Source organism: Globicephala melas, chromosome 5 (assembly GCF_963455315.2).
Source record: "Globicephala melas chromosome 5, mGloMel1.2, whole genome shotgun sequence".
NCBI classification, from domain to species: domain Eukaryota; kingdom Metazoa; phylum Chordata; class Mammalia; order Artiodactyla; family Delphinidae; genus Globicephala; species Globicephala melas.
Window position 1 is genome coordinate 30,068,611 of NC_083318.1, and position 27,047 is coordinate 30,095,657.

The following is a 27,047-nucleotide window of genomic DNA, read 5'->3' on the forward strand; positions in this document are numbered from 1 at the left end:
CAACACTTGCAATACGGCCCTGGATCTTACTGTAAAATTCTTGGAAACTGCCAGGATACTAAGATAACTATTTATAGCTCTGGTAGAAATTACTGCAATTGTTATTTAAGGATTCTGCGCTGCACTGGGAAAAAATACAGGGAAATGTCACTGGAGCCATCAAGTTACAAAATATCTTGAGTAGGAAAACTGTGCTTTCCTTTTTTTTTTTAAACTGCGTTGAAGTATGGAGGACGGCTTCTTCCTTACCAGGGAAGAAAACTCATGGTTTTATTGTCAAACCATTTTCTTCTTCCAAAATTTCTAAACTAGCATCTAGCTCGTCTTTGTCAGCCAGGCACCACCACGGCCTTGGGTTAACATGTTCCAATCCCGTTCCCCCAACGGCGGCCACCGCGGATAGAGAGGACCGGGTAAGGACCCGAGGAGGTGAGATGCGCGTTCGGCCCACGTATCCCGCAGAATCACGATTTCAAGCAGCGCTCTCTACAGGGGATTACGGGTAGGGAGGGTGGGGGGTGGCTCATTTCTCTGACGTTGTCTACACCCTGAAAAGCTTGTCGCTCGGGGTGACTGGGCTGCACCCCGACAGGTCAGATGAGGTCACAAGGGTTCGCCACCTGACTGCACCCTGCAACTACCCAGGGAGCTTTCAAAAAATACCGATGTCCACGGACACCGGGACGAACTAATCTGCCTGTCTGGAGTACGGGGCCCGGCATAGGTATTTCGTTAGTACCACGAACCCCAAAGGTAGTACTAACGAGGGCCAAGTGAGCCGGCCTCAGGGGCGCGCCGCGACCACCACGTGGGTGGGGAGGACGCACCGGCCGCTCTGGCCCGCCTACCCCGCGCCTCTGACGCACCACGCTTGGCGCAGGCGCACAGGAGCCGCGGCCCGCCCAGGTGGGCGCGTGTGCCGCTCCCTGATCTCTGCCGAGGCACTGTGTTCCAGCGGGAGCTCGTTGCAGGCGGTGAGGGCCCGCCTCCCAGCCGGGCAGGAGGCGTGGGCATGGAGCTGGCCGCCGTCGCCATGCCCCGGGCCCGCGCCGCTGCCTAGGGCGACCCGAGGGACGCTGCCTAGGGCGCGGCTCCGGGGACCCGTGCGGCCTATCACGGCCCGGCGCTGCGCGGATGGCCCTGCTCCTGCGGCCCGTGCTCGCCGTCCTTCTTCTCCTCCTGACCGCCGCTTTCAGGTGCCAGGAGCAGGCCCAGACCACCGACTGGAGAGCCTCCCTGAAGACCATCCGGAACGGCGTTCACAAGATAGACACGTACCTGAACGCCGCCTTGGACCTCCTGGGAGGCGAGGACGGGCTCTGCCAGTATAAGTGCAATGACGGTGAGGGGAACCCCAGGCCCTGCGAGGCCCGTGCTATCAGGGCTTTTGAGGGGGACCGAAGTCGTGGAGGTGTGAGATGCCGGCCAGACCTTGACGGTGTCCTCTGGCCCTGGGAAAACTTAACCATCGCTAGATTCGTGCCATTCTTGTGATTGAGAAACCTGCTGACGAGTTCACGCCACTATTGTTAGAATGTGAGAGATCGCCTGAGAGCGTACTCTCCGTTCTGTTTTCGTTGCGTCTGATTTTCTTTTGTTGTTGTTGTTGAAATTGCATGAAAGTTGCCTAAGAACTTAGTGACATAGCGTCATGGGAATGGAGTGAAACAGACTGATTTTATTTAGCGCCTTTAAATTAGTCAGCTGAACACGCAAAACATACCAGGAATTTTAAAGTCATGCTTTCTTAACTTTCTCAAGAATTGGTTTAAATTTTTTTTTTCTGCAAAGCTACAGACAATAAATTGCGACCTTTGTACAGACTTTTGGTGTACTTTACTGTTGAGAAAGAGTTCTGATTAACTCTAATAGGAAATGATTCAAGCAGTACTTAACAGGAAATTTTCTTTCCTTAGATACCAGTGACGCTGCCTCCTCATTGTTGGTTGCTATTAATATTATTCTTTTGATTTACTTTTTCATATTTTTAAACTTTAATTCTGTTTGAATCTGAGAACTTGTTTGGTGGCGTTGTTGGTGATTAATAACTTAGTATTTCAGGCAGAGATCTTTCTTTTGAAGCACTTGACTTTTTTGAATGCTTAGATGTCGTAATAGTTCAGACAAAGTACTTGGGCTTCTTTTTTGAATTTCAAAATGCTAAGAAAGTAATTGGGAGATCATGTTTCCGATAAAAGTGGACAAGGTTTGGGCCTAGTTAATTTAATGCTTGGCAGCCCAAAATAATAGGGAACTAAAGGACTTTAGAGGTAAAACTGGACTATACGTAGGTGAATTGAAAAGGGACCTCTGTCATGTGAAAACGTGATGCAACATGTGGTCATAATTTCTAGTTTTCTGTTAATGGAGGTAAAGAATGAACTATATCTTGTATGCTATGAACTGCTAAATTTCATTCCTTCTTAAATGTGTGCCTAAATGTTACCACGAGTGTTCAGTCGGGAAGGATGTTTTTGTCCTTGTAGAGCTTGTTAGGAGGAATAAGTGAGTAATTTGAAGATTAAATGGTTGCCTTTCCTGAGGCAGATGTCATAGTTTTACTTAGTCATCCCCATTCATTAAACAAATACCTGAGTGCCTGCTATGTGTCAGGCATTGTACCAATTGGAGATTTGGCAGTGAACAAAACTGACAGAATTTCTGTCCATGGAGCTTACCTTCTGGTGGGGAGAGACAGTAAACTGAAGAATAAGTAAAACAAGCCAAATCTGCAGTGTGTGTAGATCTGAAGTGGGCCATTGCTTCCAGAACAGTACAGCAGGGGAACCATCAGTGACGGTGTTGGGAGGTGTTAGTTTACTCTTTTAAATAGGTTGGGGGAAGACCTCACTGATGAGATAATATTTGAGAAGAAATCTGAAATGGGGAAGGTGGCACTGTGATGATCTAGGGAAAGAACAATCCAGGCAGAGGGAACAGCAAGTGTAAAGGACCAGAGCTGAAATGCCAGTCAAGGATGATTCTGAAGGTTTTGGCCTGAGCCAGAGGAAGGATGTAGTTGCCGTTTACTGAGATAGGAAAGACTTGGAAGGATCAGTCCTCATAAATTTATTATGAGTCAAGCGTTCCAGAGTTTATTTAGTTTAGTTTATTACATTTAAAATATCTCTGAAGTTAAATGGATACTATTCTTATTAAAAATATTATTTTAATCTTTCCTTTTTCTTAATCCTCTTCTCTTCCACAAGCCTCACAAAATTTACCATTTGGAGTTTAGAGCAAGGTCTCCAGCATAAAAAACACAAGTGAACTCGAGAATTTAGGAAACGGTATGCTTCAGTGAAAACCTTTTAGTACTTAGTAAGTACTGTCTGCTCATAGGACTATGGTTCCAAGTCACCGTGTTGATAATTCCAACATAATGAAGATTGATCTTTAATTGCTGTTACTTGAGAAGTCTCCCTGGAACACTATCTCAACCTTTCCTATATTTTGGAATGTTAGTGACCAAATCAGAACCAAACAGAAACAGACAAATCTCAAAATTAAAGGAGCGTGGTGATGAAGGGGTGTTTAATAGTCGCAGTAAAGAGGTCAAGGGAGCCTTAAAAAAAAGACTTAACGGAGGGAGAGGTGTCGGATTAAAGGGCACAGATTTGTTGCATCCATTTATCTTTGCTCTAGTGAAGGACCAGCATTATGGAGACTCGCTCCTTCTGGCCATCCTCCCTAGGGTGGGAACAAGGCTTTATGGAGAGTGAAATAAAGTTACGTAGGGGAGCAAATTTAATGATCACTGTTTTTTTCTTTTAACTTTTTTCTCGCTGACAGCAGAAAAAATTGAGGAAGAAAATTTCCCAATCTCCTTGAAAAATAGAAAACAAAATTGGCTTGTAAAATGTTTTTAGGATTATGAATAAGTATTCAATTCATTCAGTAATTGATATCTTAACAGGATCCCTTTGGCTGTTGTGCTCAGAATAAAAAGGGTCGAGAGAGGTGGGGGAGCAAGAATGGAGGCGGAGTGACAGGTGCAAAAATTCAGACCAAACATGGTGGTAGTTTTGTTCAGGGTGGTAGCAATAAAGGTGGTGAGAAGTGGTTGGATTTGGGGTATATTTTGAAGGAAGAGCCTAAAGCATTTGCTAATGGCTTAGAAGGAGGGTGTGAGTAAACTAAAAAAGGATTCCAAAGTTTTCAGCCTGAATAATTGTAAGGATGGAGTTGCCATTTAACTGAAAGCGGGGGTGGGGTGGGGGTGGTGAACATGGAAAAACTAGTTTTCGGTTCATTAGGAAAAATAACAGCATATTTGTATGCTTTTGAGAATGATTCAGCAGAGAGTAAAAACACTAATGAGGGAGAGGGGAAGGAGAATTATTGGAGTCATGTCCTTAGGTGAGAGGAGTGAGTTCTAGTACATAAATAGATTGGCCAAGAGCAGAGAGGATATGGGCACAGATGCCGGTTAGGTGGGTAGTGTTCAAGTTATCCTCTCATTGCCTTGGTTTTCTCAGTGAAGTAGGGATCGAGGTCATCAGCTGAGTGAGAAGGTGGGAATAGAAGTGTTGGAGATTGAGGAAAATAGGAAAGTGAATGTACTAGAAAAATAAAGTAGCATAAGGGCCTTTGGAGATTAATAATCAGGAATTTAAAGTTTCAAGTGTTTGGGAAAGCAGGTTGGAATTCTGTACGGCTTCATACAAAACACAGTGATAAGATCTCTCTGTGACCCAACAGGCTTCCCCTCATGCTTCTCATCCGTTTCAATGTCTTTCAGGTGAAGGAAATTGGTCTGTTGAAGGTATTTACACCAAATTAAGAAAAATATGTAGAAAAGAGCTATCGTTGTCGCAGTCCAGGAGAATCTGTAGATTTCAGCTGCGCATACAGATGATAAAATATAAAGCATCAAGATAAGAGCAGTCGCGTAGTCAGGAAGTGAAATCGATGAATAGTGTTTCCATGTAGTTGTACGTAGTGGATTTGGTTTTTGTTTTGTTCTGTTTTGTTTGGCAGCGCTCTGTGGCATGTAGGATCTTAGCTCCTGACCAGGGATCAAACCTGCGCCCCCTGCAGTGGAAGGGCAGAGTCTTAACCACTGGACCGCCAGGGAAGTCCCTGGTTTGTTTTTAAAACTCTTATTCCTATCTCATTTTTTTTTTCTTAGCTTTCTGTACAGAAAAGCTAAGAGATTGTAATTTGTAATTTCTGCTTACAAATTCTAGGGGACGGTGACCCCAGCACATCATGGATTTTTGGTTTGACTCTGATGTTGTTTCTTCTACTGTTGAGTTTTTGCTTGCTTTGTGTATTAGTCTGCCCAGGTTGCTATAATAAAATACCACAGACTGCGTGATGTAAACAACAGGAGTTTATTTCTTACAGTTCTGAAGGCTAGAAAATCCAAGATCAAGGTTTAGCCAACGCTTTTCTGTGGTGAGAGCTCTCTTCCTGGCTTGCAGACAGCTGCCTTCTTGCATGGTAGGGGCAGCAGGTGAAGGGAAAGTAAGTTCTCTGGTGCGCCTTCTTATAAGGGTACTAATCCCGTCATGAGGGCCCTACCCTCGTGACCTCATCTAGCCCTAATTACCCCCCAAAGGCCCTATCACCATATACATTGAGAGTTAGGGCTTCAGCACATGATTTTGGCAGGGACACAGTTCGGTTCATAGCACTTAGTAAAAACTGGCACAAGTAGAAATGCTAAATATTTTTAATGATCAGTGGATTATAACACCTTTTATAACAACACTTAAAGTGATATGAATGCAGTTGTAATCGTGGTATCCATATCAACTGAACCATTTTTTCTTTTTTTTAACTCTTTTATTTATTTTTTAATTTTTATTTTACATTGGAGTATAGTTGATTTACAATGTTGTGTTAGTTTTAGGTGTACAGCAAAGTGATTTCGTTATGCATATACATACATCTATTCTTAGATTCTTTCCCCGTATAAATTATTACAGAGTATTGAGTGGAGTTCCCTGTGCTATACAGTAGGTTCTTGTTATCTGTTTTATATATAGTAGTGTGTATGTGTTAATCCCAACCTCCTAATTTATCCCTCCCCCACCTTTCCCCTTTGGTAACCATAAGTTTGTTTTCTAAGTCTGTGAATCTGTTTCTGTTTTGTAAATAAATTCATTTGTATCATTTTGTCTGACTTTTGTCACTTAGTATGATAATCTCTAGGTCCATCCATATTGCTGCAAATGGCATTATTTCATTCTTTTTTATGGCTGAGTAATATTCCATTGTACATATGTACCACATCTTTATCCACTCATCTGTCGATGGTCGTTTAGGTTGCTTCCATGTTTTGGCTATTGTAAATAGTGCTGCTGTGAGCATTAGGGTGCATGTATCTTTTCAAAGTATGATTTTCTCCGGATATGTGCCCAGGAGTGGGATTCCTGGATCATATGGTAGATCTATTTTTAGTTTTTTTAAGGAACCTCCATACTGTTCTCCATAGTGGCTGTACTGATTTACATTCCTACCAACAGTGTAGGAGGGTTCCCTTTTCTCCACATCCTCTCCAGCATTTATTGTTTGTAGACTTTTTGATGATGACCATTCTGACCACTGTGAGGTGATACCTCATTGTAGTTTTGATTTGCATTTCTTTAATAATTAGTGATGTTGAGCATCTTTTCATGTGCTTTTTGGAGAAATGTCTATTTAGATATTCTGCCCATTTTTTGATTGGGTTGTTTGTTATTTTTGTATTGAGCTGCATGAGCTGTTTGTATATTTTGGAGATTAATCCCTTGTTGGTCACATCATTTGCAAATACTTTCTCCCATTCTGGGGCTTGTCTTTTCATTTTGTGTATGGTTTCCTTTGCTGTGCAAAAGCTTTTGAGTTTAATTAGGTCCCATTTGTTTATTTTTGTTTTTATTTTCATTATTTTGGGAGGTGGATCCAAAAAGATATTGCTGCAATTTATGTCAAAGAGTGTTCTGCCTATGTTTTCCTCTAAGAGGTTTATAGTATCCAGTCTTACATATAGGTCTGTAATCCATTTTGAGTTTATTTTTGTGTATGGTGTTAGAGAATGTTCTAATTTCATTCTTTTACATGTAGCTGTCCAGTTTTCCCAACACCACTTGTTGAAGAAACTGTCTTTTCTCCACTGTATACCCTTGCCTCCTTTGTCATAGATTAATTGACCATAGGGGCATAGGTTTATTTCTGGGCTTTCTGTCCTGTTACATTGATCTATAAGTCTTTGTGTCAGTACCATAGTGTTTTGAATACTGTAGCTTTAGAGTATAGTCTGAACTCAGGAAGCCTGATTCCTCCAGCTCAGTTTTTCTTTCTCAGTATTGCTTTGGCTGTTGAGAGTCTTCTGTGTTTCCATACAAATTTTAGAATTATTTGTTCTAGTTCCATGAAAAATGCCATTGGTAATTTGATAGGGATTGCATTGAATCTGTAGATTATGTTGGATAGTAGAGTCATTTTGACAATATTGATTCTTCCAATCAAGAACAGGGTATGTTTTTCCATCTGTTTGTGTCACCTTCAATTTCTTTCATCAGCATCTTACAGTTTTCAGAGAATAGATCTTATGCTTCCTTAGGTAGGTTTATTCCTAGGTAATCTTTTTGTTGCAGTGGTAAATGGGATTGTTTCCTTCATATCTTTTCCTGATCTTTTGTTAGTGTATAGAAATGCAACAGATTTCTGTGTATTAATTTTGTATCTTACAATTTTACCAAATTCATTGATGAGCTCTAGTAGTTTTCTGGTGTCATCTTTAGGATTTTCTGTGATGTATAGTATTATGTCATCTGCAAACAGTGACAGTTTAACTTCTTCTTTTCCAATTTGGATTCCTTTTATTTCTTTTTCTTCTCTGATTGCCATGGCTAGGACTTCCAAAACTATGTTGAATGAAAGTAGTGAGAGTGGACATCCTTCTCTTGTTCCTGATGATAGAGGAAATACTTTCAGCTTTTCACCGTTGAGTATGATGTCAGCTGTGGGTTTGTCATATATGGCCTTTATTATGTTGAGGTATGTTCCCTCTATACCCACTTTCTGGAGCTTTTATCACAAATGGGTGTTGGATTTTGTCAAAAGCATCTGCATCTGTTGAGATGATCACATGGTGTTTATTCTTCAGTTTGTTAATGGTGGTGTATCACACTGATTGATTTGCAGAATTAAAAAAATCCTTGCATCCCTGGGATAAATCCCACTTGATTATGGTGTATGAGCCTTCGAATGTATTGTTGGATTTGGTTTGCTAGTATTTTGTTGAGGATTCTTATGTCTATGTTCATCAGTGATATTGGCCTGCAATTTTCTTTTTTTGTGGTATCTTTGTCTGGTTTTGGTATCAAGGTGATGGTGGCCTCATAGAATGAGTTTAGAAGTGTTCCTTCCTCTGCAATTTTGGAAATAGTTGCAGGAGGATAGGTGTTAACTCTTCTCTAAATGTTTGATAGAATTCGCCTGTGAAGCCCTCTGGTCCTGGACTTTTGTTTGTTGGGAGATCTTTAATCACAGTTTCAATTTCAGTGCTTGTGATTGGTCTGTTCATATTTTCTGTTTCTTCCTGGTTCAGTTTAGGGAGATTGTACCTTTCTAAGAATTTGTCCATTTTATCGGCATAAAGTTGCTTGTAGTAGTCTCTTATGATCCTTTGTATTTCTGTGGTGTCAGTTGTAACTTCTGCTTTTTCATTTCTCATTTTATTGATTTGAGCCCTCTCCCTTTTTTTCTTGATGAGTCTGGCTAAAGGTTTATCAATTTTGTTTATCTTCTCAAAGAACCAGCCTTTAGTTTCATTGATCTTTTCTATTGTTTTCTTCATTTCTATTTCATTTATTTCTGCTCTGATCTTTATGATTTCTTTCCTTCTGCTAACTTTGGGTTGTTTGTTCTTCTTTCTCTGGTTGCTTTCGGTGTAAGTTTAGGTGGTTTATTTGTGATTTTTCTTGTTTTCTGAGGTAAGATTGTATTGCTATAAACTTCCCTCTTAGAACTGCTTTTGCTGTGTCCCATAGGTTTTGGATCATATTTTTGTTTTCATTTGTCTGTAGGTATTTTTTTTTATTTTAGTGGTCATAGTCTCCTTTAGTATAAACCAATAGGTATAACTTCATATAATTATATGAATATAATTTCATAATGCCTGTAAGTAGTTTTTGATTTCCTCTTTGATTTTTTCAGTGATCCATTGGTTGTTTAGTAACATATTGCTTACCCTCCACATGTTTGTGTTTTTTACAGTTTTTTTCTTGTAGTTGATTTCTAATCTCATAGTTTGTCAGAGAAGATGCTTGATACGATTTCAGTTTTCTTAAATTTACCAAGGCTTGCTTTAGGGCCCAGCATGTGATCTATCCTGGAGAAGGTTTCTTGTGCACTTGAAAGGAATGTGTATTCTGCTTTTGGATGGAATGCTCTATAAATATCAATTAAGTCCATCTGGTCTAATGTATCATTGAAGGCCTGTGTTTCCTTATTGACTTTCTGTCTGGATGATCTGTCCATTGATGTAAGTGGGGTGTCAAAGTCCCCCACTATTACTGTGTTACTGTTGATTTCTTCTTTTATGGCTGTTAGCATTTCCCTTATATATTGGGGTGCTCCTATGTTGCGTGCATATATATTTATAATTGTTATATCTTCTTCTTGGATTGCTCCCTTGATCATTATGTAGTGTCTTTTGTCTCTTGTAACAGTCTTTAAAGTCTGTTTTGTCTGATATGAGTATTGCTACTCCCACTTTCTTTTGATTTCCATTTGCATGGAATACCTTTTTCCATCCCCTCACTTTCAGTGTGTGTGTGTCCCTAGATCTGAAGTGGGCCTCAAGACATGGGTCTTGTTTTTGTATTCATTCAACCAGTCTATGTCTTTTGACTGGAGCATTTAATCCCTCTACATTTAAGGTAATTATCGATATCTATGTTCTTACTGCCGTTTTGTTAATTGTTTTGGATTTGTTTTTGTAGGTCTTTTTTCTTCCCTTCCTTTTTTGTTCTCCTGTCTTGTGACTTGATGACTATCTTTAATGTTGTGTTTGGATTCCTATTTTGTCTATGTGTGTCTATCTATTGTAGATTTTTGGTTTGTGGTTATTATGAGGTTTTGCTGTAGCAGTCTATACATATACAAGATTGTTTTAAGTTGGTCTCTTAATTTCAGATGCACTTCCTGTATCCTGCATTTGTACTCTCCTCACAATTGCTGGTTTTTTTGTTTTTTGTTTTGTTTTTGCGGTACGCGGGCCTCTCACTGTTGTGGCCTCTCCCAGTGCGGAGCACAGGCTCTGGATGTGCAGGCTTAGCGGCCATGGCTCACGGGCCCAGCCGCTCCGCGGCATGTGGGATCTTCCCAGACCAGGGCACGAACCCATGTCCCCTGCATCAGCAGGTGGACTCTCAACCACTGCGCCACCAGGGAAGCCCAGCTGGGTTTTCTTGTTTGTTTTTTTCTTTTAATTTATTTTTGGTTGTGTTGGGTCTTTGTTGCTGCGCACGGGCTTTATTTAGTTGCAGCGAGTGGTGGCCACTCTTCATTGTATTGTGCGGGATTCTCATCGTGGTGGCTTCTCTTGTCGTGGAGCATGGGCTCTAGGCGTGCGGGCTTCAGTAGTTGTGCCACATGGGCTCAGTAGTTGTGGCTCGGGGGCTCTAGAGCACAGGCTCAGTAGCTGTGGTGCACAGGCTTAGTTGCTCTGCGCCACGTGGGATCTTCCTGGACCAGAGCTTGAACCCATGTCCCCTGCATTGGCAGGTGGATTCTTAACCACTGTGCCACCAGGGAAGCCCCACGATTGCTGGTTTTGATATCATATTTGTGTGTGGATGATTTCCTATCTTTACTGTGTGTTTGCCTTTACTGGTGAGCTTTCCCGCTCATAATTTGCTTGATTCTAGTTGTGGCTTTTTCTTTTCCACCTAGAGAAGTTTCTTTAGCATTTCTTGTAAAGCTGGTTTGGTGGTGCTGAATTCTCTTAGCTTTTGCTGGTCTGTAAAGCTTTTGATTTCTTCCACGAATCTAAATGAGAGCCTTGCTGGGTAGAGTATTCTTGGTTGTAGGTTTTTCCCTTTCATCACTTTAAATATGTTGTGCCATTCCCTTCTGGCATGCAGAATTTCTGTTGAAAAATCATCTGATAACCTTATGGGGATTCCTTTGTATGTTATTTGTTGCTTTTCCTTGGTTGCTCTTAATATTTTCTCTTTGTCTTTAATTTTTGTCAATTTGATTAATATGTGTCTTGGCGTGTTTCTTCTTGGATTTGTCCTGTATGAGACTCTCTGTGCTTCCTGGACTTGATTGACTATTTCCTTTCCCATGTTAGGGAACTTTTCAACTATAATCTCTTCGAATATTTTCTCATACCCTTTCTTTTTCTCTTCTTCTTCTGGGACCCCTATAATTCGAATGTTGATGCCTTTAATGTTGTCCCAGAGGTCTCTGAGACTGTCGTCATTTCTTTTCATTCTTTTTTCTGTTCCATGGCAGTGATTTCCACCATTCTGTCTTCCAGCTCACTTACCCGTTTTTCTGCTTCATTTGTTCTGCTCTTGATTCCTTATAATGTATTTTTTTAATGGGATTTAAAATAAATCCAAATTCTTTTTTTTTTAAATTTATTTATTTTTGGCTGTGTTGAGTCTTCGTTGCTGTGCGCAGGCTTTCTCCAGTTGCAGCGAGTGGGGGCTACTCTTCCTTGTGGTGCGCGGGCTTCTCATTGTGGTGGCTTCTCTTGTTGCAGAACACCGGCTCTAGGCTCACGGGCTCAGTAGTTGTGACTTGCAGGCTCTAGAGCGCAGGCTCAGCAGTTGTGGCGCATGGGCTCAGTTGCTCCACGGCATGTGGGATCTTCCCGGACCAGGGCTTGAACCCGTGTCCCCTGCATTGGCAGGCGGATTCTTAACCACTGCGCCACCAGGGAAGTCCCCTAATGTATTTCTTAGTGCATTTATTGTATTGTTGAACTCTGTTTGTACTTTAATTCTGCTAGTTCTTTGTTAAAAGTTTCTTGTATATCCTCGATCTGTGCTTCCATTCTTTTTCTGAGATCTTGGATCATCTTTACTATCATCACTCTGAATTGTTTTTCGGGTAGATTGCTTATCTCCACTTCACGTAGTTGTTTTTCAGGGGTTTTATCTTTTCCTTTGTTTGGAACATACTCCTCTGCCATCTCATTTTGTCTCACTCTCTGTGTTTGAGGTCCCACAGGCTGTAGGATTGTAGTTCCTCTTGCTTCTGTGGGTGAGGGTGATCCAAGAGGCTTGTGCAGGCTTCCTGGTGGGAGGGACTGGTGCCACTGGTGGGTGGAGCTGGGTGTTGTCCCTCTGGTGGGCAGGGCCGTGTCAAGCAGTGTGTTTAGAGGCGGCTGTGGGCTCAAGAAGACTTTAAGTAGCCTGTCTGCTGATTGGTGGGGCTGTGTTCCTTCCTTGTTGGTTGTATGGCCTGAGGCTTCCCAGCATGGGGAAGGGTGGGGCCAGGTCTTGGCATCAAAATGATGGTCTCCACGACAGCTCATGCCAACGAGTACTTCCAAATAACTCTGCCGCCAGTGTCCTTGTCCCCACAGTGAGCCATAAGTGCCCCGCATCTCCCCAGGAGACCCTCCAAGATCAGCAGGTAGGTCTGGTCTTATGAAGTGACTGCTTTTTCCCCTGGGTCCCAATGCACCCAAGGCCTTGTGTGTGTCCTCCAAGAGAGGCCTTTCTGTTTCCCCCCGTCCTGTTGATTTTCTGCAGTCAAGCCCCCCGACCTTCAGAGCACAATGCTCTGGGGGTTCCTCCTCCTGATGCCACACCCCCAGACTGGGGAGCCTGACCCAGGGCTCAGAACTCTCACTCATGTGGGAGAACCTCTGTGATATAATTATTTTCCAGTTTGTCGGTCACCCACCTGGCAGGTATGGGATTTGATTGTATGGTAAATGCACCCTCCTACCACCTTCTTGTGGTTTCTTTGTCTTTGGGAGTAGAATATCGTTTTTGGTAGGTTCTAGTCCTTTTCAATGGTTGTTCAGCAGTTAGTTGTGATTTTGGTGTTTTCATGAGAGGGGGTGAGCTCAGATCCTTCTGCTCTGCCACCTTGTCCTCACTCCTCTCAACCTACTCCATATCAACTTAATCTTAAATAAACAACCTTCTATGTAAGTTGTTCAGAAATAATTATTTCATAAAGATGAATTTAGAATTTAAAACACTGTAAAAAATTTCAGGAAACTAGTTCAATTTTCTGGGTTTTTTTGGGGGGGTTGTTTTGGTTTATGTTTTGCTGTGGATAAAGAATATTTTAATTTCAGCAAGGAATGCTTCTCATTTTTTCATCTGGTGATTTCCTGTGCACCCACTTTGTGCCAGGCATCTTCTAGGTGAGCAAGACAAAATTGCTGTCTCCATAGAAACTAATTATGTTAATTTGGTTAATAAATGTTAGAAAGAAAAATAAAACCAACCATGGATGTATGGAATGGATATAAAAGTGAAGGGGCACTATTCCAAATAGAGTGAATGAGAAAGGCCTCTCTGAGGAACTGATATTAGTAGGTTCCTTCAAAAGAAACAAAAAAGAAATACATGCTCCTTTTTCCACTTACACTGGGGAGCCAGTTTCACCAGCACTTATTTCATGGTGTTATTGTCTAGTATTTCACATACAGTAGATCTAGGTTCTTTATTACTCCATTCTAGCAGCTTCTCTCTTAAGACAGTTTTAAGCACTAGCCCTGTTTGAGATGACTACTACTTCCATCCTTGCTTCCATTTTCATTTTTGCCAGCTGATTTTCTCTGTACTGTTTTCCTCTTTATTCTCTTATAATAAGCATATTTTGTTTTGTTTTCTCTGACTTCATTTGCTTCTAATCATTCTCCCATGCAAAGGTAATTATCTTTTACAAAATGAGGTAATGTCTGTACATACTAATACATATGCACACAGGTGTGTATCACTATCATTGTACACATCAGAATGTTCAGAAATGTTTTTATAGACTCAGAATCGAAGGAAAGTGCATGGGTTTATATAAAAAACAAAGGGAAGGGAAAATAGAAGTGCTACTGTTGTATAACATTGAGAGAAATAACTTTCTGGTTAAAAAAAAAGAAAAGCAGACACTTGAGAAGAAGGGATTAGACATCCACATGCCTTTAAAACTCTAGGCCTGTATCAGTTGTCTGAGGGTGGTAATCTTTGATCCTCATGGAAAAGAGATAAGTGCCAGAAATCTGGAGACTGGCAGGGGGAATGTATGGGGTACCCACAAAGTTGGAAACAGGATAAACAGTTTGTTGGTTAGATTTTCAAGTAATATGCCTGATATGTGTTGCTTCAGTCTCCAGACACCTTTTAAGGTGATATGCTTCTAAATTTAAAGCAAAAAGTCCAGTTGTTAACCTCAAAAAATTGTGTATAGTAAATACAGTATTTTTTCTGTTTCCAGACTTTTTGAACACTCTTTGGCATATTTATTGTACTTTTTTCAGACTATAAATGTGACCCACTGCTTAGTATTTCTTGCTACATGAGTTTCTGAACATTTTAGACGGTTGATTGTTAAAACCCTTGACAAGAGAGAACTTCAAGGAGCTAGAATGGCTTCCCCAAGGATGTAATGCTGATCCAGCCTTCCTCCCTTTCAGTGAAGAGGTTTCTAGCATGGTAGGGTAGATCAGATGCCTAGTCTCTCATGATACTTCCATGCAAAGTGTAGGCTGGATAGAACTTGATTTAGGTGAAATCACAGCTGGCTAAGTGGTCTGCCCAAAGGGTTGGGTTAATGACGTCATGGCTTCTTGTAGAGAGGGCTCATCTCCAGCAGGGTGTTGTAGGTCTCTGTCCTGGTTAAATCAGTGTCTCAAGTTTGTGACTATCTGGGTATAACAAGTAACACTGGGTGAATACCTCTACATTTAAAATCTGCTTAACGGTCCTGAATGATGAACTAAACCTAACAAGATAAGAGTTTTATAGTCTAGTGTTTTAGGCTCAAAAATTGAATGGCAGAAGTGCTGAGCCTCAGCAGTAGATGTTAAAAAGTTCATTTTAGAAAAAAACTGTTTTTTTCTACTGTTATTGTGCTGTATTTTATTTTTTTAAATTTATTTATTTATTTTATTGTTTGGCTGCATTGGGTCTTCATTGCTGCACATGGGCTTTCTCTAGTTATGGCAAGCGGGGGCTGCTCTTCGCTGCGGTGCGCGGGCTTCTCATTGCGGTGGCTTCTTGTTGCGGAGCATGGGCTCTAGGTGCATGGGCTTCAGTAGTTGTGCCATGCGGGCTCAGTAGTTGTGGCTCACAGGCCCTAGAGTGCAGGCTCAGTAGTTGTGGCACATGGGCTTCGTTGCTCTGCGGCATGTGGGATCTTCCCAGACCAGGCCTCAAACCCGTGTCCCCTGCATCGGCAGTCAGATTCTTAGCCACTGTGCCACCAGGGAAGTCCTGTGCTGTATTTTAGCATGGAGACATAGCTGAAACATATGCTGTCTTAGGTTATATTAGTACAAGTAGTTTATCCAGCTCAAAATAGGCCCATCACTCCTAATGGTGTTCAGTTTGGGGTGCCACATTCTGGATGTGACAGACTAGAAGTGATCAGTCCTTGGAGGCTGATGAACGCTCACCAAACTCAAAAGAGACTGAAGGGTAAACAGCAGTACCAGTTTATTTATAATGAGTATTATAACTGCCGTGAATATTAGGCTTCCAAGTCTTCTGCTCATTCATTCATGCATTTATCAACAAATATTTATTGAGAACCTAACTATATGCCAGACATTGTTCTATGCGTTGGGGGTACAAAATAGACAAAAATTCCTGCCCTCAAAGGGTTTCTATTTTAATATGGGGTGACAGATAATAAACAGAATAGGTTAGTGATATGTTAGAAGGCCATATGTGCTGCAAATGGTATGGTCAGAAAAGGCCTTGAACATGAAGAAGTATGTAGATGTCAGGAGGACGAGTATCCACATAGAAAAATAGCAGCTTCAGTGGCACTAAGGCAAGAGCAGAGCTGGAGCGTCTGTGGCCCAGCAAAGAGGTCAGATGTGATGGAATGGAGTGAGGAAGGAAGGCAGAGGAGAGAGAACAGTAAGGAGATGAGGTCAGAGATGCCATTATATAGGACTGACTTATAGGCACTGAAAGGACTTTTGGCCTTTTTTTTTTTTTTTTCCGGCTGTGCAGCATGGCATATAGGATCTTAGTTCCCCAACCAGGTTCGAACCCACGCACCCCTCAGTGGAAGTGCAGAGTCTTAACCACCGGACCACCAGGGAAGTCCCAGCTTTTATTCTGAATAAAATGAGAAGCCATTGGAGGGGTTTTGGCAGAGCAAAGACTTAATCTAACATATATTTTAATAGGATCACTCAGGTTCAGTGTTGAGATTGGACCATAGCTGGAGGTGGTGTTGGGTGGGGAAACCAAAGAGACTAGTTAGGTTATGGCAGTAATCCATGGTGACTTGGAGCAGGATGGTAGCAGTGGAGGTAGTGAGAAGTGGTTAGATTCTGAATATTTTGAAGGTAGAATCAACAGGATATGCTGTTGAATTGGATGTGGGATATAAGAAAATGAGAGAGTTAAAGATGGCCGAGATTTTTTCCCCTGAGCACCTGGAAGGATGGATATCTATTACCTGAGAAGAGGGAACTGTGGATGGAGCAGGTTTGGGGGTGAATGGCAGGAGGTACACCTTAAGTTTGAGGTGCCCATTAGATATCTAAGTATTGATAGTTAGAATATCCTCTCTGTAGGCCCTTTAAAGTGGAATGCCAAATCATAAAGAGTTTTCTTAAGAGTGAAGGACTAAAAGCAGGAGTTGAAGGATCACAGTGACTCATCTGAGATAGCCTGAGGCATCTACCTTCATCTTCCAAGGGCCCAGGAACAGCCCTCCTCTTGGACAGTGCTAGAGAAACTTCTGTCATTGGCCTCCTCTTTTCTAGATCCATCATAACGATTCCCTTTTGTACACATTGTTCTTCAGACTGGGTGGAACTTTATATCTCCATGAAGTTATGCTCTCTCTTTTTTTTTTTGCGGTACGCGGGCCTCTCACTGTTGTGGCGTCTCCCGATGCGGAGCACAGGCTCCGGATGCGCAGGCTCAGCGGCCATGGCTCACAGGCCCAGCCGCTCCGCGGCATGTGGGATCTTCCCAGACCGGGGCACGAACCTGTGTCCCCTGCATTGGCAGGAGGACTCTCAACCACTGCGCCACCAGGGAAGCCCTGAAGTTATGCTCTCTTGAGGCTCTACTTGGTCACCTCAGTTGAGCATGTGAGTCTTAGCAGCTCACTTAAACCATTTTTAGTTCATTACTTTGAGTGGATTACTTATTTTGATGGCTGATTACTGGAAGGGTTGCTTTTTTTCTTCCTCACTTTACTTTTGGAGGGCAAACTTCAAGTCTCCTAGTAATAAACGTTAATTGAATGAAAGTTGGTGGAATACTTTGTGTCTCTCCTAAGTATCCAGATGTGGGGTGGTATTTGGAATAACTGGGGATATTTTATTTGTGGAAGGTAAATGGTAGCCCCAGGTGTTTGAAAGGATTATCATGTAAAATAGGGAATTGGGTGGCTTTGTGTTCCCCAGAGGTCAGAGGATTGCTTACAGGTAGAATTTACACGAAAAAGAGAAGAAAGAACTCAACTGTTAATGCCAGTCCACAATGGAGTAGGCTGTTTCTTGACACTATAGGATTGTGGGAAACATTCAAAGACTCTTTGGTATATTGAAGTGATTTCTGTATTACATGAGGAGAGATATTTCTGAAGTATCTTCCAACATTTAAGATTGCTTTGATAATGTCATCTTTCTCCTTGTTACTGAACTATTGGTGCTATTAAGGAGAGTATAACTGGAGTAATAGTTTCCCAAGCTATCTTTGTTTCTTGCCTTTTTCCTTGGATAGCAGAGGAGTATATTTGTGAAATGGTTGGTTGGAGTCTGGGCTAGAATGGTCCTGTAATGTCTTAGAATGATATTAAAGTAATTAAATGATCAGGTGACCTTGTCTTCCTTAGCTTTAGGCTCTAGTTAATGGTTATTGAGGTTTGTGTACAATGGAGCGTTGGCTGAGGATGGGAAGATACAGTTCTTGCCTGTAGGTTTTAACCTAAAAATATTAGCATTAGAATGTACAGGAAAATAGGGTGGATTTTATGTTTCATATATATGGACCCAGTCTGGCATGTAACCTCTGAAATTGACAGCAGTCCAGAATAAGGATTTACATGTTTGTATGGTGTAGGCTTGCAAATATAATTACATTTTATGAACCAGCATAATATTTTATGAACTGCCATCTATGTGTACATGTACACATTTGTACATATTTTGCTTCAGGAGAAGTAAAAATAATTCGGTAGACAAATTAGCATTTTTAATGCCCATCCGAATAAACACATACTCACTTATGTTAGCATCCAAATAGTAAATGTTTCCAGGGCTAGTCTAGCACATTGTAGACCTTTTTGTGTATGTATTCTCTAGCATACTTGAAAATTAATTATGATACCATTTATATTTTATAGGATCTAAGCCTTTTCCACGTTACGGATACAAAGCCTCCCCGCCGAATGGATGTGGCTCCCCACTGTTTGGTGTTCATGTAAATATTATTTTTTATTTGATAAGTTTTTATGATTGGTAGGCTATCTAATACTCTTGATAAACCATCAGTATGTTTTCAGGCTCAGAAGTAATTTTGTTTTTTGTAATAGTGATCAGGTTTGTTATATTCTTTTATAGCTAAAACACATTTAATAAGTCCTAATGAAGCTAAATGGAGTAAAAGTCATGTTTTATTTTTTAATCTTGTAGATGTTAATACCATTTAAATGATATTTCCTCACGTCACAGATATGATTGAAAAGTTTAGAGTATAGAAGTCACACTACTTAGGATGAAAAAGGACAGGAAAGCATAATATTTTCTATATTAAAACTAGGCTAAGTGGGATAGCTGTGTGTTTGTTGTAAGGGAGGCTGAATCTGAGCCAGTATTATGGGAGAAAAATGTTTTATGAAAGTGATTCCTGGACACAAGCATTTTGCATATAAAGTTATTTAAAATAGTTAAAGATAATTACAGATTCAAAGGAATAATGTCTTTAGGGAATGGATGAACACTTAAAGATTAAACCATAAAAACCAAAAACAAAGTTTGAGTTGTAGGAGCTTAGAAGTTGTTGGTGACATTTCATATAAAGTACATTTTATCGAAGGAGGTGCAAAATACTTCGGAATATCCAAAAATCATGCTTGCATAGCCCCTGCAAAAGTCTTCTAAAGCTCTTAGCTTTATCTTTCTATTCTTTTTTTTTTTTTTTTTTTTTTTGCGGTACGCGGGCCTCTCACTGTTGTGGCCTCTCCTGTTGTGGAGCACAGGCTCCGGACGCGCAGGCCCAGCGGCCATGGATCACAGGCCCAGCAGCTCCGTGGCATGTGGGATCCTCCTGGACTGGGGCACGAACCCGTGTCCCCTGCATCGGCAGGCAGACTCCCAACCACTGCGCCACCAGGGAAGCCCTCTATTCTTAAAATTATGTTTTGTGTTTTGGACAATTGGAAGTTGCGTTTGCTACCGGCAAATGACTGCGAATTCTCTAACATTGCAAAATAGGGAGCTTTGAGGCATGGCTGAGAGGGAGAGGAAGGAGTAACATGGGTGGGTGCAAGTGAGGGTAATGGAGAGATATCTAACCTGGAAAGCATTTGGAGGCAGAAACGAATTTTGGAAATTATCTATATAGCAGTGTTGTCTTTGATTTGTAAGTTTCTTTGATGCGCTACTTCAGAGAAGGTTTGAATTTCATCAGCAGTCATCCATCCAAATGTCTCTTTCAGCTTAACATTGGCATCCCTTCCTTGACAAAGTGCTGCAACCAACACGACAGGTGCTATGAGACCTGCGGCAAAAGCAAAAACGACTGTGATGAGGAGTTTCAATATTGCCTCTCCAAGATTTGCCGAGATGTGCAGAAAACACTAGGGCTAGCTCAGCATGTGCAGGGTAAGGCTGATTCGGTGGGATGGGGATAAGTGCAGTCTGCAAAGTTTTATTAGATGCTTTTGTGTTAGTATAAGATATACCGATAGAAATCTTTCACTATGTATTATCTTATCTGTGGTGAAACAGCCCCTTCAATTTTCTGAGATGAGAAGTCAGTGATTTTGTCATCTAAAATGGTTTACAATCACAGAAGCAAGAAGTGTTAGGAAACCTTGGGAGGAGGGTGTGTGAGCTAGAGAAGAATTCATCCAAAATCTTGTACCTTGTAGTATAGTTCTAATTACCCAGAGCCTGAAGTTTGAAATTCTGGATCCAGTGAAGTTCGGAGTATAGCACATTGGATTTGGAGTAGGAAGTTCTGGAGGATTTGAGTCTTAACTCTGTCTCTTCATATGTATCTGTGTCAGGAGGGTCCTCAAAACCACCACCACCACCACCACCACCACCACCACCACCACCACCACCCGCCCAGGTTCAGTGATTTGCCAAGAGAACTCACAGGGCTCAGCATGTAGTCATACTCACAGTGATGATTATTGCAGTGAAGGGATACAAAGCACAGTCAGCAAAGGTAATAGGCATTTCAGTGTCCTCATTTATAAAATGAGAACGGTAATACCCATCTTGTAGAGTTGTCGTAAGGGTAAAATGAAATATTTGTAGAAATACACATTACTGTACAAATACTAGTAGTTAACAAGATTTCTTTACTGTCAAGCCAAAGAACGTACCATACACTGAAATCAGAAGAGGAGGGGCAGTAAGAAGGGTCAGGAAAGGAAACTACCATTTTTAAGCACTTTCCATAAGATACTGTGCTAGATACTTGAGACATGTTTTCATTGATGTTCACAGAAACCCAAAGTGCTAGTTGGCATTATGCCCCTTTTTAAAGGAAGGAAACTGAGGTTCACAAAGAAGTAACTTGCCCCAAGTTGCATACTTCGGACTTTAAAACTTGTGTTCTGTCTATTCCATTATTCCCCAAATAGTCTCATATTATAGGTGTTATTCTGAAATTCTAGTAGTAACTAGGAAGTAATAACAAGGAGGAAATCTCTGCTCCAGGTGAAGCTTGAACTCAAAACCTCTGAATCCCTTTGAACGCTTTTGGCTAAGGTAAACTAGTTGTCCAGGTGAAGCACAGATAGATGTGTGTCCTGTTTTCTGACCTAAGGATATGCTAATGTTGTTAGCAATTTCCTTGCAGTCTCCTATTTAGTAATCATAACCTTTACACTTCTGTGGTTGGTTGTATTCCTTAATGGCACAGCCTTTTGGAAAACTTTGAAAATGCCAAGATTTTGTAATGAAAAGTTTCTTTCTTAACATGAATATTGGAAATTAGAAGTATTTGGATAACTAAAAGCCACTCTGTGCCGTATCTCTGTAAGTATAGTGTATTAAGATAATCTTACCTGAGTGTTCCAGGTTTCTTAGAATAAGAAAAGTTAAATCTGTTATCTTTTTTATCGTCTTTCAAAAATATTAAGAAACCCCACCAGAGGAAAAACACCTTGGATTCCTGTTTCTCCCCTCCCAAACCAAATTTGGATATTGGTCAAAGAAAGAGACTGGAGTCCATTTAATACTTTAAGCATCTTAAATTATGTGTGATCGTTAAAAGCTGTTGACTATAATTAAATGTTTTGAGGTTCCTCTATTTTTAACCTTAATTTTTTTCTGCACCTAGAAGTCCTTCCTTAAAGTGCAAACTTAAGAGTGTTATCAGGCATCTCTATTAGTGATATTTTTCATATAAAAGGAAAATTAACAGTGATGAACTGATCAGTGCTATTGAGGGAGACTCACTGTCTAGTACAGAAAGTTGGTTTGAATAGTTGCATGCAAAGAAAAAGTAGTTACAGGTAGAGAGGCTGAAAGGGAAAGTCTTTGTATATATATGTTACCAGTTTGCGAGGGTTGGGAAGACTTTCACCTAAAATAGGTGTAAGTGCCCACTAAGGCTGTGCCTGACATTGTGCTGAAACATGTAATATACGTGAAGAGAGAGTGATGCTTTGCAGTTGCCTAACAGTAACGGCACTTTCTTACTTTGCAGCATGTGAATCCACCGTGGAGCTCTTGTTTGACAGTGTTATACATTTAGGCTGTAAGCCGTACCTGGACAGCCAACGAGCCGCATGTACGTGTCGCTACGAAGAAAAAACTGATCTTTAAAGAAGATGCTGACAGGTGGTGACAGCAGATGAGGACAGAAGAGCATAACCTTTGACGAAGAGCTAATGTTTTCACAGCATAAAGCTGCCTTATTTTTGTGAAAGGATTATTTTAAGACCTTATTTTGACATTAAAACTTCAAACTAACGAAACAAATGCAGGTTATCTTCCTGGATGTTGCTGCCTTAGTGTGCCATATTGTCTTGACAATCACAGGAAGAGGTGCATGTTAAGGGAGAATTTTTTAAATGAAAGAGTCTAGCTCAGTTTTCACAACTATATTTATCAAAAAATAAGGTCAAATGTAAAATTCATTATAAGGTATGTTCAGCAGTATCTTATTTGGAAATATGGGGAAATCTTCACTTAAAAGTATGTTTGTCAGGGCTTCCCTGGTGGCACAGTGGTTGAGAGTCTGCCTGCCGATGCAGGGGACACGGGTTCGTGCCCCGGTCCGGGAGGATCCCACATGCCGCGGAGCGGCTGGGCCCGTGAGCCATGGCCGCTGAGCCTGTGCATCCAGAGCCTGTGCTCCGCAATGGGAGAGGCCACAACAGTGAGAAAAAAAAAAAAAGTATGTTTGTTTACTGTAAAAATTAAAATATACATTTATGCCGAGAAAGATCTGACTTTATTTTTGCTCTTTTAATTAACACATACAGTTTTTTCCATTGCCCATTGAGCATATGAATAAGCCACACTTCTGTGAATGACAGGACTAGTTACAAGGACATGTCTGTTTCTCTCGTAAAATTGGAACCATCTCCTGGACCTCTTAGGAAACAAAACTAGGATATCTAGGTATTAATATGTGCCTAGAAGGTGACTTGAACAAAATTCAGAAGCATAGCCATCCCATTTTATGAACCACTCATGACAAATTTCATTTCATTTTGCTATAAACTTTGCCTAAATTGGAGAAAAGATGGATTTAATGAGACAAATGAAAAATTGTTTAATATACACATCAGAGCATTATATGCGTTACATGCTTTGGTGTTTACTCCCTAGGACTTAACTCTTAGTAGATTCTGGGATATTTTTAAAAGACTGTAAACCTTTTACTAATATTGGCCTTCATAAAAATTGTTCTTGATATTGTTGGGTTTTTTAAGTCTTTAACTGTGGAGTCAAAAGGGATGGAAAAGCAGGATCCAGAGAACTATCTTTTATAGAAAATTATTAACAGATGTTTAAGAGCAAAGCCCAGAACTTCAACTGCCTCTGAAAATGTCTGTGAGGATTGAACGCTTTTCAACCCCTTGGAAAGCTCAGCTGTGTTCCTCTACCATTCTTTGCTTACCACTGGCTGTCGACTTTCCCTAGCCCAAGATCCCAAGCCATGTATAAATTTGGGGTAACCTCTGGCCAAAGTTATTAAGATGAACTGCTTGGAAAGTCAGAGAAAGACAGCACCAGCAGAAGTGGTTCTTTCTAAATCAATACAGGCAGAATTGGGGTGAATGAGAAATATGTTCTGGAAAAAGGGCCACATTCCTAACTTTGAATATATGTTAATCCTGAGAACCTGATGGCTTTCCAAACTGAGATGGTGGCAGCTATTCTGCTAATAGATGTGTCCTCTGTTAGACAAGGCAAGTGTATCCCTCAGGGCTAAGTAAGCAAACTGGGCTCCAGGTAACTTTAAACTTGTAATAAATTCATGGATTTTCTTGGCAGCATTGGCTTTCTCAAGAGGACAAAATCAGAATGTCTCTGTAAAATATTTAATTCATGGTCATAAATTATGTACAGAAATCAGTAGAAGCAGTTTTTATGTTCAAATTTAAAAATCTTATCTAGGAATAATTTTAGATTTACAGAAGAGTTGCAGGGATAGTATAGAGGCTTCTTGTTATACTCCTTACCCCTAATGTTAACATTTTACGTAAACACGAAACATTTGTTAAGAAACCAACATTGGTAATTACTATTAACAAAACTCTAGACTTTATTAGGATTACACTAGTTTTTCCACTAATGTCGTTTTTCTTTTCTAGGATCCACTTTAGGATACACCATGTCTAATTAGCCTCTAGTCTGTGACGGTCCCCTGTCTTTTCTTGTTTTTCATAACCTTGACAGTTTTGAGGAGTACTGGTCAGGTGTCTTGTAGAATGTCCCTCAGTTTGGGTTAGTCTTAACGTTTTCCTCATGTTTGGATTAGGGTTATGGATTTTTAGGAAGAAAACCAAGAGGTGAGTGGTTCTTCTTATCAAATCATATCGGTAGTTGACTGCTATCAACTTGATGTTGTGTAAACTCTAGACATTTGGTTAAGGTAGTGTCTGTTAGTTTCCTCCACTGTAAAGCTACTGTTTTTCCCATTCCATGCTTTTGTTCTTTGGAAACCAGTCACCAAGTCCAGTCTGGGGGAGGCGAGGGGTGGGCAAGATTATATTCCGCCTCCTGGGAGGGGGGTGTATCTATTGTAGTACTTGAAATTCTTGTCACCATCCGCCCCTCCCCACACCTGTTTATTATTCAGTTATTTGTGTCAGTATGGATTCGTGCCTACTTCTTTTGTACTGTGGGTAGTATTTACAAATTGTTCCAGCTTGGCCTTTGGGAGTTACGTCAGGTTGACTCTGTGTGTCTTTGACCTGCACCATCCTTTTGACTTCTGAGCATCTCCATCCTTTCTGGTAAGAAAGTAGGAAAGTTGCTTCAGGCTCATCTTATATATTCGCAGCCCCAGCCCTAGAATCAGCCTCTTTTCAAAGGTTCCTTTTATTGAAGAATGGTATACAGTGGAACTTAGAAACCAAGATCTGGACACTGGATAGCTTGTTTCTACTGGGATATCACTGCTTCTGGACCCTCCCAGCAAACAGAGCTAGAAAATATGTGTATATTAACCCATGTACATGTACATATCTGTAATTATGTGTATATATATTAAGCTGAAGATAAGTTTGTACTGTCTTCACTTGAATTCTGTACGACAGGGCATATATTTAAGCTTTAAGGATGGTATTTTCCTTATCCACAGAATAAATTAAAAAACAAAATCACCCCCAAAAAACTAGCTTTTAGCAGCTGTTTGCAAGACATATATTGATATTTTAAAATAATAAAACTATATTGCCTTCAAATAATGCCTGTCTTTTTAAAGTCTTTTGACACACCTTTTCGAGGAACAGATATAGCTGTATGCATTTCATAGGTGGAGAAACTGAGGCACAAAGAAGTTGTAAGGAAGACAGAATTGAAATATGAGGGCAAACACATTTTTTGAGCAGGATTTCCTTCAGTGACCCCCTAGACTAGTCTAGACTAGTAGTACTAATTAAAAAGTTGTTTTGTTAGCTTATAACTACTTCCCCCTAAAATGAAAAAGTGATATTTCTGCCAGTACTTATAGAAGTACAAGGTTGGCAGGAGGTCAAAATGGTCATTATTTTATCCTGGTACAAAATAGGAATAACATCTAACAAAATGAAGACAATGGAGTCCTTCTGTATAAACAACTCTTTTTAGTACACTGACTTTAGTAACTTTGGGGAGTAGACTGAAACCTATTAGGTAAGGATCCTTCCACGTAGGTTACATTGCATTGGTCAAAATTCACAGATAACTCCCTGCAGTATATTCAAGTCTTGTATAACACCTGGCTCTAATGATTGAAATAGCCCCTTTAGTTTACTGTTTTTCTCACAGAATTGTGTACAACCAGTATATGAAAAATAGCTAAATTAATAGTTATCAATAGGGCTTCCCTGGTGGCGCAGTGGTTGAGAGTCCGCCTGCCAATGCAGGGGACATGGGTTCATGCCCCGGTCTGGGAAGATCCCACATGCCGCGGAGCCTGCGCGTCCGGAGCCTGTGCTCTGCAACGGGAGGCCGCGTACTGCAAAAAAAAAAAACAACAAAAAACAATAAAAATAAAACCAGATCAGCAGTGTCATATTTGTGTACAGGTCACCGTGATGTTATGCTTTTTTTTGTCTCGGGCTTATTAGGTTTCCAAAACATCCTTCAGAGTCTCCTTGCTGCCTACCTTACAAATGTCTTTGTTGGCTCTCAAGTTTTCTTAAGTGTAGTAATCAGAATTGTAGAAATTTGGTAGTCCTATGATTCATATAGGAAAAAAACAAGGTTTAGTGGGGTAACACTGAAAAAAGAGAAAAGGCCAAAATTTAAGTTTTAGAATTATCTCTGAATTTAACTTTATTCCATATATTTCATTCCTGGGATAGGTAACAGTGGCTAAGAGCTTCAGTTTCAGAAAATCCATAAAAGTGACTTCTAAAAGTCACTAAAAATTAAAGTCACTAAAAGTCACTATAATGGCAAGAATCAAGCCATCCTGTTAACTTTTGGTCTTTAGTATATCTTAATTATTTTAATAATATGGAAATGCTTTGGGTTCTTTTCTTCTTTGAGAAGGAAGAGATTCCTTGGTAGGATTCTAATTAGTCTATGTCTCAAACGTGAGCCTGCAGCAGAATCACTGGAGGGCTTGTTAAAATGAGCTGCTGGACCCCACCGCCAGCTTCTCATCCAGTAGGTCTGATTGTGTAGGTCCCAAGAGTTTTCATTTCTAGTATGTTCCCAGATGATGTTGATCCTGCTGGTTCAGAGACTACGGTTTGAGAACTGGTGTAGGTAATCTTCAGTAGCTAAAAATAACATGTACTGAAAGCTTATTGTGGGCTGGGTACTGTTCTGGGACTTTGGCAGTTACTATCTCAGCTATTGAGTAAATTTGATCCCCATTTTACAGAGAAGAATTTGAAGCTGGGGGAGGTTAAACTGCCTTAAGTACTTGTCCATGGTCTCACAGCCAATAAAATGGTGGAGTCAGGATTAGAACCTAGGCAGCCCATTTCTCAATCCCAGGCACTTACCCTTTTTACTGGGGGGATAGCTATTGCTTTAA

General features: G+C 40.6%; 1 protein-coding gene across 1 annotated transcript; it reads left to right on the forward strand.

Moving 5' to 3' along the window:
• Positions 1-885: 885 nt before the first annotated feature.
• Positions 886-25,255, forward strand: PLA2G12A (phospholipase A2 group XIIA). Its single transcript, XM_030864078.2, has 4 exons — positions 886-1,342; positions 18,505-18,581; positions 19,819-19,984; positions 22,047-25,255. The coding sequence occupies exons 1-4, from the start codon at positions 1,135-1,137 to the stop codon at positions 22,163-22,165; spliced, it is 570 nt and encodes a 189-aa protein (XP_030719938.1). The 5' UTR covers positions 886-1,134; the 3' UTR covers positions 22,166-25,255.
• The last annotated feature ends 1,792 nt before the right edge of the window (positions 25,256-27,047 follow it).

Excerpts from the sequence above, each read along its gene's own strand:
- PLA2G12A (XM_030864078.2), top strand. The coding sequence starts at position 1,135 with ATGGCCCTGCTCCTGCGGCCCGTGCTCGCCGTCCTTCTTCTCCTCCTG. Across the intron at positions 1,343-18,504 it reads CCAGTATAAGTGCAATGACG|GATCTAAGCCTTTTCCACGT; the intron begins GTGAGGGGAACC and ends TATATTTTATAG. Across the intron at positions 18,582-19,818 it reads CCCCACTGTTTGGTGTTCAT|CTTAACATTGGCATCCCTTC; the intron begins GTAAATATTATT and ends TGTCTCTTTCAG.